Genomic DNA, 16,592 nt, shown 5'->3' on the forward strand with positions numbered 1-16,592 from the left:
TGGCTCTCTGGGTGGATCCACGACAACACCTGCAACCATAGCACCACACAACTGGGTTACTGTTTACTTCATCCAAAGCAATTTACAGTGAATACAGTGACAGGTTAAGGAGCAGGTAGGGGTTAGACAGTACAGAGACAGGTCATTAAGGAGCAGGTAGGGGTTAGACAGTACAGAGACAGGTCATTAAGGAGCAGGTTGGGGTTAGACAGTACAGAGACAGGTCATTAAGGAGCAGGTAGGGGTTAGACAGTACAGAGACAGGTCATTAAGGAGCAGGTAGGGGTTAGACAGTACAGAGACAGGTCATTAAGGAGCAGGTAGGGGTTAGACAGTACAGAGAAAGGTCATTAAGGAGCAGGTAGGGGTTAGACAGTACAGAGACAGGTCATTAAGGAGCAGATAGGAGTTAGGGGGCATCTTGCTCTAGGATACCTACAGGTAGACAGTGGACTTTAGGGATTGAAGCCAGAACCTTTGGACTGGGTCAAACATCCTAAAGACTCCCAAATACTTGTTGAGATGCTATGGGTGCCAAAATAGCCGGTTTGCGATCCAAACAAAGGGCTACCCTGGGCCCCTACGGCCGCGGTGTGGGCCGGGAGCCCAGTGGAGGGGTCCGGGTACTCACGGGGATCCGACCTTTGGCCCGGAAGGCGGCCACCCTCCTGATGTCCTCGTCGGGGATGTTGACCGGCACGGCCAGGGAGGAGGGGTAGGTGTCACACAGCTCGTAGTGGTCGTTGGCCTTCGTCACACGCCAGCTCTCGTTGGGGATGCCCTGGGGAGAGGAGAACAGTCTGAGGGTGGAGTATAGAACACGGTCTGAGGGGTGGAGTAAAGAATACAGTCTGAAGGGTGGAGTTAGAGTACAGTCTGAGGGTGGAGTATAGAACACAGTCTGAGGGGTGGAGTATAGAACACAGTCTGAAGGGTGGAGTATAGAGTACAGTCTGAAGGGTGGAGTATAGAGTACAGTCTGATGGGTGGAGTATAGAGTACAGTCTGAAGGGTGGAGTAGAGAGTACAGTCTGATGGGTGGAGTATAGAGTACAGTCTGATGGGTGGAGTATAGAGTACAGTCTGATGGGTGGAGTATAGAGTACAGTCTGAAGGGTGGAGTAGAGAGTACAGTCTGATGGGTGGAGTATAGAGTACAGTCTGATGGGTGGAGTATAGAGTACAGTCTGATGGGTGGAGTAGAGAGTACAGTCTGATGGGTGGAGTATAGAGTACAGTCTGATGGGTGGAGTATAGAGTACAGTCTGAAGGGTGGAGTATAGAGTACAGACTGAGGGGTGGAGTATAGAACACAGTCTGATGGGTGGAGTAGAGAGTACAGTCTGATGGGTGGAGTATAGAGTACAGTCTGATGGGTGGAGAATAGAGTACAGTCTGAAGGGTGGAGTATAGAACACAGCCTGAGGGGTGGAGTAAAGAGCACAGTATCTCAGGTGGAGTATAGAACACAGTCTGAGGGGTGGAGTAAAGAGTACAGACTGAAGGATGGAGTATAGAATACAGTCTGACCTGGTGGAGTATAAAAACCCTTACTAGAGTACTAGTGTCCTCTAGTGTGGACCAGGACCAGGTTACTTCAGCCCTCACTAGATGAAGTACATGTGTCCCGTGTGGACCAGGAACCTTCACCCCTTCACACTTGGACCAGGAACCTTCACCCCTTCACACTTGGACCAGGTACCTGTCTCTTGTACTCAGCGATAGCGTCGTAAACCTTCCATCCGTTCTCCGGGAACACCTGACCGTATTCAAATGCAAAGATTGGCTGAGGGAGAGAGAGAAGCCTCTTAGTATTATGTACATCTTCCTTGTTTAATCTTTCATTTTTTTGAAACGTAAATGTGTACTTTCCATGCCAAAAGAGCTCCTAAATAATTTAAGGGAGGGTGAGCGATAGAGAAAAACAAACACAGATAGATAGACAGACTCTGGGGTCTACTCACCAGCCCGTTGGAAACTGGGAACGCGTATTTCATAAGGACTTCAAAGATGGACTTCTTCAGAGCGTCCTCCGACTGTTTGTGAGCGAAGCGTAGATTTCTCATGTCCTGGTGAAGACAGAGAACTTAGTAAGTGATCAGTAGTAGTTCACTGAGTGATCAGTAGTAGTTCACTGAGTGATTAGTAGTAGTTCACTGAGTGATCAGTAGTAGTTCACTGAGTGATCAGTAGTAGTACACCGAGTGATCAGTAGTAGTTCACCGAGTGATCAGTAGTAGTTCACTGAGTGATTAGTAGCAGTTCACTGAGTGATAATTAGGAGTTCACCGATCGATTAGTAGTAGAAAGAAGTGGTTAGCAGCTTTTCACTAACTCATGGCAAATACAAATCATGAGTCTGTTTGTAAATACAGAACCTTTATCTGACATTTCAACCTTTCAAATCTTTTTTTAATTCAAATATCAATAACTAAATAATCCATCAATGTCCTGTGACCCCATCTGAACCTCAGGGTCCCCAATAGGTCGCGCCCTCCTGGGGGAACCCCGGTATGAAAGTGATGACATCATGATGCAGTGTAGGTGGGGTACCCCTGTCCTAGAGTGATGTCATCTGTAGGGGGGGTACCCCTGTCCTAGAGTGATGTCATCTGTAGGGGGGGTACCCCTGTCCTACAGTGATGTCATCTGTAGGGGGGGTACCCCTGTCCCACAGTGATGTCATCACAGTGTATTATAGAAGGGGGTACCCCTGTCCTAGAGTGATGTCATCACAGTGTAGTGTAGGGGGGGGTCCAATTGTCCCACAGTGATGTCATCACAGTGTAGTGTAGGTGGGTTCCCCACAGTATGTATGGGACATTATCGCTTATCCAGTAGCTCCGTGCGTGTTGCGTTGTTTTTAGTAATTTAAGTAATTTAAGTGTGTTTTTGTAAACTTTTAATTCTTTTATAAACTATTTATATGTGTAGATCTATATATATATATATATATATATGGATAGGGAGAAACTGCTTTCACTCCAAACAATGGGACGTAACGGCTTTTTCCGTCGGTAGTATCACCGCCGTTTGTCTGGCGCTGGAACAGCAGATGATACGAAGGATGGACGGAGAGTCAGTCAACCTATTGGAACCCAATACGGGGATTGCAATTTATACCCTTTATGGGGATCCGCAATTTAAATACAAGGATAGATCGTAATAATATAATCAGCACAAATCTATATCTATATATATATATATATATATATATAGTGATATATATCAAATTGTGTGAGTGTTTAAATATGGTCGCTAGTGTTTACATGTGGTCGATAGTGTTTAAATATGGTCGATAGTGTTTAAATGTGGTCGATAGTGTTTAAATGTGGGCGATAGGGTTTAAATGTGGGCGATAGTGTTTAAATGTGGGCGATGGTGTTTAAATGTGGGCGATGGTGTTTAAATGTGGGCGATAGGGTTTAAATGTGGTCGATAGTATTTGAATGTGGTCGATAGCGTGTAAATATGGTTGATAGTGTTTAAATATGGTCGATAGTGTTTGAATGTGGTCGATAGTGTTTAAATGTGGTGGATAGTGTTTAAATATGGTTGATAGTGTTTAAATATGGTCTATAGTGTTTAATTGTGGGCGATAGTGTTTAAATGTGGTCGATAGTGTTTGAATGTGGTCGATAGTGTTTAAATATGGTTGATAGGGTTTAAATGTGGTCGATAGGGTTTAAATATGGTCGATAGTGTTTAAATGTGGTCGATAGTGTTTAAATATGGTCGATAGTTTAAATGTGGTCGTTAGTTTAAATGTGGTCGATAGTGTTTGAATATGGTCGAGAGGGGTTTACATGTTTAAATGTGGTTGATAGGGTTTACATGTTTAAATGTGGTCGATAGTGTTTAAATGTGGTTGATAGTGTTTAAATGTGGTCGATAGGGTTAACATGTTTAAATGTGGTCGATAGTGTTTAATTGTGGTCGATAGTGTTTAAATGTGGTCGATAGGGTTTAAATGTGGTCAATAGGGTTTACATGTTTAAATGTGGTCGATAGTGTTTATATATGGTCGATAGGGTTTACATGTGGTCCATAGTGTTTAAATGTGGTCCATAGTGTTTAAATGTGGGCGATAGTGTTTAAATGTGGTCGATAGGGTTTACGTGTGGTCCATAGTGTTTAAATATGGGTGATAATGTTTAAATGTGGGCGATAGTGTTTACATGTGGTCGATATTGTTTAAATGTGATCGATAGTGTTAAATGTTCTTTTCCCTCACTCCACCTCATCCCTAACTCTCAAGCTGGTGTGTAGTGAGCGTTCTGGCACCGATTGGCTGCCGTGCATCACCCAAGTGGGTGCTACATATTGGTGGTGGTTAGTGAGGTCCCCCCTCTTCACTTTAGGCGTCTTTGAGTGTTATTAATTATTATTATTCTTCATGTTTAACCTCCGTTTTCCTTTTATTCCTAGTCTGTTTTACATAGTTTTGAATGATGACTATATGCTCTGTAAGGTGACCTTGGGTGTCTTGAAAGGCGCCTCTAAATTAAATGTATTATTATTATTATTATTACAGTATAGTCTAGAGAACCCCCTAGAGTCTAGGGGGTTCTCCCCTGTCCCACAGCGATGTCATCACAGTGCGGTGTAGGGGGGTTACCCCTGTCCTAGAGTGATGTCATCACAGTGCGGTGTGGGGGGGGGGGGTTGTCCTCCAGTACCTTGCAGACCAGACCGTAGGACACGTCTCCCCGACTGGACGCTCCGCCGATCTTCTCCACGCGGCTCACCACGCCAAGCGGCAGGTCCAGCACGAACACCGGCTCCTGGGAACCCCCAGAGACCCCATCTGTGATAAGGCTTTACCTATCTGTCATAATGCTTTACCTGTCTGTCATAAGGCTTTACCTGTCTGTCATAAGGCTTTACCCATCTGTCATAAGGCTTTACCTGTCTGTCATAAGGCTTTACCTATCTGTCATAAGGCTTTACCTATCTGTCATAAGGCTTTACCTATCTGTCATAAGGCTTTACCTATCTGTCATAAGGCTTTACCCATCTGTCATAAGGCTTTACCTATCTGTCATAAGGCTTTACCTGTCCGTCATAAGGCTTTACCTATCTGTCATAAGGCTTTACCTATCTGTCATAAGGCTTTACCTGTCTGTCATAAGGCTTTACCTATCTGTCATAAGGCTTTACCTATCTGTCATAAGGCTTTACCTATCTGTCATAATGCTTTACCTATCTGTCATAAGGCTTTACCTATCTGTCATAAGGCTTTACCTATCTGTCATAATGCTTTACCTATATGTCATAAGGCTTTACCTATCTGTCATAAGGCTTTACCTATCTGTCATAAGGCTTTACCTATCTGTCATAAGGCTTTACCTATCTGTCATAAGGCTTTACCTATCTGTCATAAGGCTTTACCTATCTGTCATAAGGCTTTAGCTATCTGTCATAAGGCTTTACCTATCTGTCATAAGGCTTTACCTATCTGTCATAAGGCTTTAGCTATCTGTCATAAGCAGTGCTTAATTTGAGGGGGAGCAAGGGGGAGCGCGCTCCGGAAGCTCTGACGTGCGCTCCGCCAGCTGGATCTGGAGTATGTGTGTGTGTGTGTGTGTGTGTGTGTGTGTGTGTGTGTGTGTGTGTGTGTGTGTGTGTGTGTGTGTGTGTGTGTGTGTGTGTGTGTGTGTGTGTGGGGCTAATACTGTGTGCATGTGTGTGTTTTGTTCAGATGTGCAGCAAGAGAGTTACTGCGAGGAGTTAGCGAAAGTGGCTGCGGAGAAGAGGGGCAAGAAGGCCAAAATGAACTTTATTATTATTATGGTTTTTGTGGTATTCTGGTATTGTTCTGGTTAATAATATGTATCCATTTGTTTTTTCTACTCATCCTCAGCGCTCCGGGAGCTCCCACTTGACAAATTAAGCACTGGTCATAAGGCTTTACCTATCTGTAATACCTTATTATTAAAGATAGGTAAAGCATAAATACAGGTTGATACTTTATCCATCTGTAATAATGCTTTATCTATCTGTAATACTTTATTATTAAAGATAGGCAAAGCATTAATACAGATTGATACTTTATCAATCTTTTTCAACAATTTCCCCCCGGGGATCAATAAGGTATTTCTGATTCTGATTCTGGTTTATCCATCTGTATTAATGCTTTACCAATCTTTAATACTTTATTATTAAAGATAGGTAAAGCATTAATGCAGATTGATACTTTATCTATCTGTATTAATGCTTTATCCATCTTTAATAATACTTTATCCCTTTCTATTAATGCTTGTTCTATCTTATAAATACTTTATCATCTTTATTAATACCGTCTTCCAGGAAATGATTCACTTCCCTCGAGAGCTGCAGCCAACCATGTATCCATCAGACTTTATTTATAAAGAGCTTTTTGTGCAACAAAAAAATATATATATCCAAAGTGCAAAACATGGAAGCAACACAACAAGAACTAGAAACTAGTTTAAAATAACAGAACACACCTGAGAACCACAGAGTGACATTCGAGAGGTGGAATTCAACAGAATGAAGTATGCACTGTATGTGACTAAAGAAAGCAAAGCTCAAAAGGGTGAAACGTTGTCATGTTGCTCTCACCTGGTCCATGCACCTGAAGAACAGCCGGTAGTTGGTCACGTTCACCGTGCCTCGCAGAGGCCCCCGGAACGGACAGATGTACATCACCTCTTTGGCTGTCAGGAGGTGAGACCAACACGAGGTCATGGTGACGTCATCACTCACTCATTCAGAGAAGGGAATGGACCTACTATGTTGTGATTTCGCGAGACAGTGAACAGAAGAAGAAGAGTGCCACTCACCGACATCTACGACAGTTTCGCCTGGAAGTAACTGTGGCTCTTCTTTACACTCGTTGGGTATCTGCTGACAACACAACAAGCCTTAAAGCAGTGCCTCTCTCTGACTTCAAGTCAGAGCTTGATAGACGTAGGAACCTTAAGACCCTGTCTGCAGGACTACAGTCACTCACCTTGATCTGGGCTTTCGGTCGGACCTGAACGCAAACACAGTTACCCAACAGAGGTTAGATAAAAGATTTTAAAAAAACATACAAACATATCTGGACAGGATATAACATTTAAAAAGATATGCAATATAAATATAAAATCACAAAAACAGATGGATGAATTACTAAATGGCTAGGATGTACAAATACCAGGTTGATAGAGACATGTGTAGTAGTCTAGTAGTAGTTTAGTTTTAGTTTAGTAGTTGTCAAGTAGTAGTTTGGTAGTAATCTAGTAGTTTATTAGTGAGCGACCAACCTTGAGCTCCGGGGAGAGCTCCGCGGAGGTGCTCACCGAGTCCGAGGACATGGCTGAGGGGGGCTTCGTCTGGGCGGAGCGGTCGGAGCGGGAGGTCGAGGTACTGCTGTAGGAAAACACACAGTCATGCACGACCCTTTAGCCTGCAGGAAGTGACAATATCGCAACAATTTGGGAGTTATTTCTCAATTCAACCGAATCGTTTTGTTCTTAAATCAACTTAAGGAGGTTTGCACAGGACAATGAGTTAAGCGGATAATTATACAGTGTTATGAGGTGTGGTTGAGAGACTTAGGTCATACAAAGTCAATATGTGAAGTAAACCCGCAGGCATTATTATTAATAATGATACAACTCTTTGGTGTGTACACCACAGTAGCAAACTCTTGCAAGTCTGAAAATAAAGGTTTTTCCGTAGTTCAGTAAATCTTTTTCTACCTGGAAAGTGAATCCACACTGGCTTGTCGGGAGGAGGACCTCTTGGATCCCAGACTGTCCATACTGCCGCTCTTCTCCATGTCTAACACCTCAACATGCACACATCTAGAAGGGTAAGGTTATTGAATGAAGCGATCCGGAAAGTAAGGAGAATATCCACAGCGAACTGTTCAACATCCGCAGGGAGAGGATAATCCCGAGGCAAAATAGGAAGCTGCCATCTTCTACTCCCAGCCCACAACAATGACGGCATTGGGGATGTCGCCCCCTGCTGGTAGAGGATCAGAATACACTGAACCCAGGCCTGACCACGACCTCACCCACCTTCTGCTACTAAAGACCATACCATATCACACCCGACCATAACCCCACCTACTGCAAAGGACCATAATGCACCCTACCTTAACCCCAGCTGCTGCTAACAACCATAATGGACCCCACCTGCTGCTAAGGACAACACGCCCCACCCTAACTCCACCACGTAGACCATAACACACCCCACCCTAACCCCGTCACCTAGAGACCATAACACACCCACCCTAACCCCGTCACCTAGACCATGACACCGTATCCTAACCCCGTCACCTAGACCATGACACCGTATCCTAACCCCGTCACCTAGACCATAACACACCCACCCTAACCCCGTCACCTAGACCATAACACACCCGTCCTAACCCCGTCACCTAGACCATAACACACCCACCCTAACCCCATCACCTAGAGACCATAACACACCCACCCTAACCCCGTCACCTAGACCATAACACACCCACCCTAACCCCGTCACCTAGACCATAACACACCCCACCCTAACTCCATCACCTAGACCATAACACACCCCAGCCTAACCCCGTCACCTAGAGACCATAACACACCCACCCTAACCCCGTCACCTAGACCATAACACACCCACCCTAACCCCGTCACTAGACCATAACACACCCCACCACCTAGAGACTATAACACACCCACCCTAACCCCGTCAGTAGACCATAACACACGCACCCTAACCCCGTCACCTAGACCATAACACACCCACCCTAACCCCGTCACTAGACCATAACACACCCCACCACCTAGAGACTATAACACACCCACCCTAACCCCGTCAGTAGACCATAACACACGCACCCTAACCCCGTCACTAGACCATAACACACCCACCCTAACCCCGTCACCTAGACCATAACACACCCACCCTAACCCCGTCACCTAGACCATAACACACCCACCCTAACCCCGTCACTAGACCATAACACACCCCACCCTAACTCCATCACCTAGACCATAACACACCCACCCTAACCCCGTCACCTAGAGACCATTACATCCCATCCTAACCCCATAACATAACTTAGTCCTGTATCGATGCATTGCGTGTCTCAACAGGAGGCGATCAAAAAGAAAGCACGACATTCAAAAGACACAAATCCTGTTTATTGTAATGAGTTAAAAACAGAACAGGCAGAAGTACTCGAGCTCAAAAACAAAAAAAGTCATCTTCAAACAAAAAGTCATCTTTTAAAGTCCTAGAGAGCCCGTCAGTGACAGACCTCACTCCGTGGGTTTATATACAATGTGTCCGTACAGAGAGTTGTGACGTCAGGGCGTGAGGGGTCCGCTGGGAGGAGGGGGGGGGGGGGTCCGCTCCTCTACTTGACGTACTTCTCCATGAACTTCTTGTGGAACTCGGAGCGCAGCGTGTCGTTGATGAAGCGCTTTTCCTTCCTGGCCTCCTCCACCCCTTTGGCGCAGTTCTTGAAAACCACGTCGTCGTCCCACCTGAGGAAACAAAACACCACGAGAGGTCATGAGGTATTCTGAAACAACAACAACAACAACAACACCACCACCACCACCGGCCCGGGACCAATAGTACGAGCGGTTCTGGTAAACGCTACCACTGGTATGAGTGGTCCTGATACACGCTGGTACCACTGGTATGAGTGGTCCTGATACACGCTGGTACCACTGGTATGAGTGGTCCTGATACACGCTGGTACCACTGGTATGAGTGGTCCTGATACACGCTGGTACCACTGGTATGAGTGGTCCTGATACACGCTGGTACCACTGGTATGAGTGGTCCTGATACACGCTGGTACCACTGGTATGAGTGGTCCTGATACACGCTGGTACCACTGGTATGAGCGGTCCTGATGAACATCAGTACCACTGGTATGAGCGGTCCTGATACACGCTGGTACCACAGGTATGAGCGGTCCTGATACACGCTGGTACCACTGGTATGAGCGGTCCTGATACACGCTGGTACCACTGGTATGAGCGGTCCTGATGAACATCAGTACCACTGGTATGAGCGGTCCTGATACACGCTGGTACCACTGGTATGAGCGGTCCTGCTGGTTTGAGTGGTCCTGAAAAACACTGGTACCAGTAGTCCTGATAAACGGAGCCAGTGGGAGCCCTACCTCCTCTTGACGCTGAAGGCGGCAGGGTTCTGAGGCTGGACGGGCTGAGGCTGTCCCGCCAGGTTGATCAGAGGATTCCCACTCAGGATGTTCTCCATCCGGATCCTCTCCTCCTCCGCCTTCTGCTCGCGCTCCTGGGAACACACACACACACACACACACACACACACACACACACACACACACACACACACACACACACACACACACACACACACACACACACACACACACACACACACACACACACACACACACACACGTCAGCCGGGTGTGGTCCTGAAGAACACCAGGAGCGCCGGTGTTATGATGAAGAACACCTCGAGGGCCATCCTCACCTTGCGCTCCAGCTCCTCGGCCCGCTCCTTCTTGATCTTCTCCAGCTCTGCGAGCAGCGCCGCGGTGTCGTCGTCGTCGCTGTCCTCGTCCGAGTCCTCGTCCTCGTCGTCCTGTGAGGTCACACAACATGGCCGCCGGGAAGGTTACCTCCACTCAAGACTTTGAAACACATCGTCTGAGCGCAGAGACGTTCAACCGTTTGAGACGTCTACTGATGGCTGAGCTTGCATGAATACTAGTTGATCGTCGTGGGGATTAAATGAACGGTTGGAGAGCTCCGAGGAGCGCCGTGAACTCTTACATCTGTCAGAGGGTCGTCAGCGTCCAGGTTGGCTGCGGGGATCTGGTCCAGTCTGGGTCTCTTGGAGGACGATGAAGATGACGATGACGAGGTGGTGTGGTCTGAAGAACCCAAAAACACGTCACGTTCACGGCTGCACGCTTACTAGCTGAGGAGCATCAGTTCCACCTTCAAACTAAAACCAGCTCGTTATGAAAGATTCGTTAACCTCGGGGTTCGCTAGGGTCAGACCCCAACGTCTGCTGTAAATCCCCCCCCCCCCCCACACACACACACACACACACAGAATGGTCCACCCAATCAACATGTCTGTAATATATCAATACGTCTGTAATACATCAATGTGTCTGTAACACATCAATGTGTCTGTAACACATCAACGTGTCTGTAACACATCAACGTGTCTGTAACACATCAACGTGTCTGTAATACATCAACGTGTCTGTAATACACCAATGTTTCTGTAATACATCAATGTGTCTAATACATCAATGTGTCTGTAATACATCAATGTGTCTAATACATCAATGTGTCTGTAATACATCAATGTTTCTGTAATACACCAATGTGTCTGTAATACACCAATGTGTCTGTAATACACCAATGTGTCTGTAATACATCAATGTGTCTAATACATCAATGTGTCTAATACATCAATGTGTCTAATACATCAATGTGTCTGTAATACACCAATGTGTCTGTAATACATCAATGTGTCTGTAATACATCAATGTGTCTGTAATACATCAATGTGTCTGTAATACACCAATGTGTCTAATACATCAATGTGTCTGTAATACATCAATGTGTCTAATACATCAATGTGTCTGTAATACATCAATGTGTCTGTAATACACCAATGTGTCTGCTATATCCATGTTTTTGCGGCCTCCAGTCCAGTCCCACCTCGGGGTCCCCTCTCCCGGGCCTTCTCTCGGACCACCACACGCTCCCTCTCCTCCAGCTCCCTGCGGAAGTCACGGGCACGGACCTCATCCTGGTTGTCCTGGGTGGGCTGCCTGGGGGGGGGGGGGGGGGGGGGGGGGGGGACAGTAGCGTCAGCACCAAGACTCTGAAGATAAAGTAACGCCCCAACTCTCCATCCAAAGCAACTCATCGTGAATTCAGACATTTACATTTAGGGCCTTTAGCAGACGCTTCTATCCAAAGTGACTTACAATAGGTTCATTTGTCAGAAGACACATACTGTCTGTAAAGTAAGGATGTTCATAGAATCAAGTGACAGAACCATATGAGACAGGGGTTAGGGCTCATCTGGCAGCAGGAGGCCTACAGGGAGACATTGGGGCTAAATCCATAACCTTTTAGCAGAGTCACACCCTGACCCCTAGGCTACGGCCCTTAGCTCAGCTCAGTCCTGCTCCCAGACCTGTATTTGATCTTTGTGTGTCCGGGCAGGTCGCGGCTGGAGTACTGCTTGGACAGAGCACTCAGGTCCCCCTCTCCCTTGCCCCGGCCCCCCCGGGCGGGCTCGAACGTGGGTCTGGCGGCTGTTGTCATGTTGGACGGCTGCTGCTTGGTTTCAAACACAAGGGTTAGGGTTAGTTAGTGTTGGACCCAACGGGTCAAACACAACAGTCCTACCTCAACAACAACAACAACAGACTCCTCAATAGGGCCTCAGACTGTCACTTGGATATTTGTTACGTTTGTGTATTTGTTTTTACACTTTCGTGTAAAGATGCACGTTTGTTTAGATGTGCATCTACTGATCATTTATTTGCTTTGTTGGTCCTTTCCATCTTTAGTAGAGCAATATTGTGAGCCTGAATCAATGTCCCTCGTGATTAATAAAGTACTCGAGACACACGTCAGATTGGAGACCATCTAGTGATCGGCTGGTTGATCCGTTATGTTTTTATACCTTAGCAGGAATGGAAGTCAACTTATTTTCTAGCGTACCAACATAGCAGCACACTATCACTGATACATATTAACTATCAGGCTACCATTAAACACTAATAAATACAAAGTATAAGGCTTCCATTTAACACCAATACATATCAAGCATCTGGCTTATAGTAAGTTCTAATTAAAAAAAAGCATCAGGCAACCATTAAACGCTAATAAATATATAGTGTATCTCTGAGAACAAGGCTAGCTGAAGTTAGCTTGTGTGGCTAGCTCTAGGATGGATCTAGACGGATTAGTGGATTTAAGCAAAGGTTGAGTAACGGAGAGGCAAAGAGATAATAACGAGACAACACTTATTCATTCATTGTTAAAAAGGATCCTAAACTATGTGTTTCGAACGAATTAGAGACTTCATACAGACCTGATGCTACACGAGGAAGCGACAACAGACAACAGAGTAACAGCTCAACGTCACTTCCGGAACAAACCTATGTTGGAATGGTGCGTTCACGTCAACTAAGAATTCTTAACTTATATACGTGTCTATGTATCTACATCTATCTATCTATCTATCTATCTATCTATCTATCTATCTATCTATCTATCTATCTATCTATCTATCTATCTATCTATCTATCTATCTATCTATCTATCTATATATATATATATGAAAACGTATGGGAAATGGGAATGCTGCAATAAAGAACAACGCAAAGAGAACTTTCTCTCATATCGCTGATTGTTTCCCTCTAACCACTTGTTGGGTCGGTACCTCGGGGCGTAGGGTCATAGCCCACATTTCGAGCTAATGGAAGTCCCTCAGATTCCTTTGATTGTTCTTACGACATGCATATTGTCACATATCAAATGGCCTATTAATAAATCAATAAAAACACAATTAAAAAAAAACAATAATGTCTGCAAGTTGAAACCCAGTTGAGCAAACAACTCATGACCACGCCTGGATGTTCTGCATGCCCCCCCCTCCCCCCCAACCCCCAGGTGGGGGCGTCACCTGTTCTTTCTTGTTGGGCGGGGATTGGGAGAGGGGTGTGGGGGGGGGTTCACGTCGTCCTACCTGAGGGACAGAGCTTGTCGTGACAAGCTGCTGTTCAGCTCTTCTACAGGTAAGCACCTGGAAAAGCTTCACAACATTACAGGTAGTTACTTTTATACATTTTTTACATTTATGAATAAAGGAACCTTACCCTAACCCGTTCTATTAAGGACATACTCAAATATAATTGCAATACATGTGACATGTGTATCCTAGAATGATTGAATGTTTGCATAGCACTGAACTTTTCTTGTATTGAGGTCAAAAGTGTTGTAAGGGTTTATATTGCCAGGTCAGTTCTAATATCATATATGTTAGTGCGGTAAAGAAGAAGAGATTTGAATAACTCTGGTTGGAATGTGATTCACCCTAACTTGACAATAGCTCTCCAACCTTTAGTAGTAATAATGTTTACTGAAGAGAATGAGGCATTTTTTTAATTTAAAATACATTATATCAATATCCATTTATTGACCAACATGTTCGTCAAATGGACATGTTTGCAATTCACGTTACTCTTCAAATATGTGAAGAACATGCAGCAGGGGTCCAGAACATCTTTACATATCTCACACATATTTGACCTTTCTCTCGCATGAGAAAGGTCAAATATGTGTGAGCTAGAAAATCCCGAGCAAAGTACAAAATAATTCACGGAAATGTATCAATAATGATACACCTTGGAACAGTATATCTCAGTCCTGACACTTCGGTCTGTTGAGTGGATTTGCTTCGAGCATCCCCCCTCTCTGTCAGGTGGAATGCAGTGGCACAGGCCGGCCAGGCATTCCAGTAGCAAACCAATTTTCACATTGACAAATAGTTAGGGATGGACTGCGTGCCTGTGTGTGTGTGTGTGTGTGTGTGTGTGTGTGTGTGTGTGTGTGTGTGTGTGTGTGTGTGTGTGTGTGTGTGTGTGTGTGTGTGTGTGTGTGTGTGTGTGTGTGTGTGTGTGTGTGTGTGTGTGTGTGTGTGCGTGCGCGTGCGTACACTGTGCAGTGTGAAATGTGCGTCCGTGCAAAGGACGGAAAAAAGACCCTTCAGGACTGAAGGGCTCCTGTTCTACAACAGATCATGCGAGCGTGATTAACTCACGCAAGCCTTCTCACCATCTACTCTGCCCCGTGACAAGTGACATCACAGGTGGGAGTTTGCCTCTGAACCTCGAGCCTGAACCCGCAGATCGAGCAGATGGAGGGCGTGTATCCATGTTATCGTAACCACGGTAACGGAACCCCGTTACCGGTCATCCTTCTGGATCGCGTCGCGGACGCCAGCGCTGAGACGGTGCCCGAGGCCAGCCCCCGTCCGGACAGAGAAGCAGGGTGAGTGGTGATGTCTGATCCCTCTGCTGGGGGCTTTAGTCCTCCTTCAGTACCCAGAGAGACCCCAGCTGAAGGGTTGTAGGTTGGTTTCCCCGTGTCCAACCAAGCTACAACCCTTCAGCTGGGACTCCAACACCACGCCCCCTAGAACATCGTGCCCCTATGACGCGATGGAGACGTGTGATGTAATAATAATACATCTGTTTCATCATCCTTACATCAGGATCCCAGGCAATTGGGAAACAAGGGAGCAGAATTCTAAGAAGTAGAAATAAATGTAGGTTTATAAAAAATACCCGCTAAGAAAATGCAAAGAAAATTCACTCGACACTGCAACTATTCACCATTTAGCAAATGCTTTTACCAAAGCAAAGTAGGCTGGAGGATACACGCAGGCTGCAAACTAGGGTACCAAACCCGGTGCCTTTAGTAAAGCGTACACTCCTCCTCTCCAGATTGAGACACATGTGGGCCTGCTGTGTGTACCTCCGTAGACCATGGTCCCACGCTGAGTCCCTCCTGTTCTCCTCCTCCTACAGGCGTGCTGCCGGGTCGATGTGCACGCACTGTGACAGACCGATGGACGGGGACAGCTACATCTCCATGGATCAGCCCCCCATGGTTTGCCACCAGGACTGTTTCACCGTGCGTCCACTCAGCCGTCTGTGATTGTTGTTCTGCTGATCCTCATCTGTCTTCTCACTCAGTGTGTGTGTGTCGTGTGTGTGTGTGTGTGTGTGTGTGTCGAGTCTGTGTGTGGTGTGTGTGTGTGTGTGTGTGTCGAGTCTGTGTGTGGTGTGTGTGTGTGTGTGTGTGTGTGTGTGTGTGTGTGTGTGTGTGTGTGTGTGTGTGTGTGTGTGTGGGTGTGTGTGTGTGTGTGTGTGTGTGTGTGTGTGTGTGATTGAGTGTGTGTGTGTGTGTGTGTGTGTGTGTGTGTGTGTGTGTCGTGTGTGTCGTGTGTGTGTGTGTGTGTGTGTGTGTGTGTGTGTGTGTGTGTGTGTGTGTGTGTGTGTGTGTGTGTGTGTGATTGAGTGTGTGTGTGTGTGTGTGTGTGTGTGTGTGTGTGTGTGTGTGTGTGTGTGTGTGTGTGTGTGTGTGTGTGTGTGTGTGTGTGTGTGTGTGTGCGTGTCTGTGCTTGTGCAGTGTGCGGTTTGTGGCTGTATCTTAGGAGACTTGCAGACCCCCATGTTCCTGCGTGGACAGAAGATCCACTGTGAGACCTGTTACTTCAACAGCATCTACTCCTGTGGAGCAGGAGGAAGGGGAGGAGGAGGAGGAGGAGGAGGAGGAGGAGGAGGAGGAGGAGGAGGAGGAGGGGGAGGGGGAGGAGGAGGAGGAGGAGGAGGGGGAGGGAGAGGAGTAGGAGGAGGACAGGAGGAGGAGTAGGAGGAGGGTGAGGAAGAGGTGGAGGAGAGGAAGGGGACAAAGAGGAGGTGGTGGAGGAGGAGGAGGGGGAGGAAGAGGAGGAGGGTAAGGAGCCATAGGAGGAGGAGAAGAGAGATGGAGCAGCAGGAGGCGTAGGAGCATTAGAAGGACGAGAGGAGGAAGAGC

At 46.3% G+C, this 16,592-nt stretch overlaps 2 protein-coding genes across 9 annotated transcripts in view; both read right to left on the reverse strand.

Moving 5' to 3' along the window:
* Positions 1–7,965, reverse strand: part of mtmr2 (myotubularin related protein 2) — a 13,376-nt gene extending 5,411 nt beyond the window's left edge. The window contains exons 1-10 of one of the 8 annotated variants that reach the window (XM_030360709.1): positions 7,710–7,965; positions 7,272–7,374; positions 6,977–7,000; positions 6,807–6,870; positions 6,586–6,680; positions 4,680–4,784; positions 1,965–2,069; positions 1,703–1,786; positions 632–781; positions 1–29 (exon numbers count right to left, since the gene is read on the reverse strand). The exon at positions 1–29 is cut by the window's left edge and continues 160 nt beyond it. In XM_030360709.1, coding sequence (XP_030216569.1) covers positions 1–29; positions 632–781; positions 1,703–1,786; positions 1,965–2,069; positions 4,680–4,784; positions 6,586–6,680; positions 6,807–6,870; positions 6,977–7,000; positions 7,272–7,374; positions 7,710–7,789 — 839 coding nt within the window. In that variant the 5' untranslated portion in view covers positions 7,790–7,965. Of the gene's footprint in view, positions 30–631; positions 782–1,702; positions 1,787–1,964; positions 2,070–4,679; positions 4,785–6,585; positions 6,681–6,806; positions 6,871–6,976; positions 7,001–7,271; positions 7,378–7,709 lie in introns of all 8 variants that reach the window. The other 7 variants (XM_030360714.1, XM_030360713.1, XM_030360710.1 and 4 more) reach the window with 7 other exon arrangements.
* Positions 7,966–9,127: 1,162 nt separating this feature from the next.
* Positions 9,128–13,176, reverse strand: cwc15 (CWC15 spliceosome associated protein homolog). The gene is made up of 7 exons (XM_030360740.1): positions 13,081–13,176; positions 12,175–12,317; positions 11,691–11,803; positions 10,785–10,885; positions 10,483–10,593; positions 10,145–10,278; positions 9,128–9,494 (listed from the first exon to the last, which is right to left on the reverse strand). The coding sequence occupies exons 2-7, from the start codon at positions 12,303–12,305 to the stop codon at positions 9,365–9,367; spliced, it is 720 nt and encodes a 239-aa protein (XP_030216600.1). The 5' UTR covers positions 12,306–12,317; positions 13,081–13,176; the 3' UTR covers positions 9,128–9,364.
* Positions 13,177–16,592: the final 3,416 nt, after the last annotated feature.

Source organism: Gadus morhua, chromosome 7 (assembly GCF_902167405.1).
Source record: "Gadus morhua chromosome 7, gadMor3.0, whole genome shotgun sequence".
Taxonomy (NCBI): Eukaryota; Metazoa; Chordata; class Actinopteri; order Gadiformes; family Gadidae; genus Gadus; species Gadus morhua.

What these genes read in the sequence shown, in the direction of transcription:
- cwc15 (XM_030360740.1), bottom strand. Translation starts at nt 12,305, where the DNA reads ATGACAACAGCCGCCAGACCCACGTTCGAGCCCGCCCGGGGGGGCCGG. An exon ending in CTGACGACCCTCTGACAGAT is followed by an intron (nt 10,594 to 10,784) that starts GTAAGAGTTCAC and finishes GTGACCTCACAG; the next exon opens with GACGACGAGGACGAGGACTC. An exon ending in GCCTTCAGCGTCAAGAGGAG is followed by an intron (nt 9,495 to 10,144) that starts GTAGGGCTCCCA and finishes TTGTTTCCTCAG; the next exon opens with GTGGGACGACGACGTGGTTT.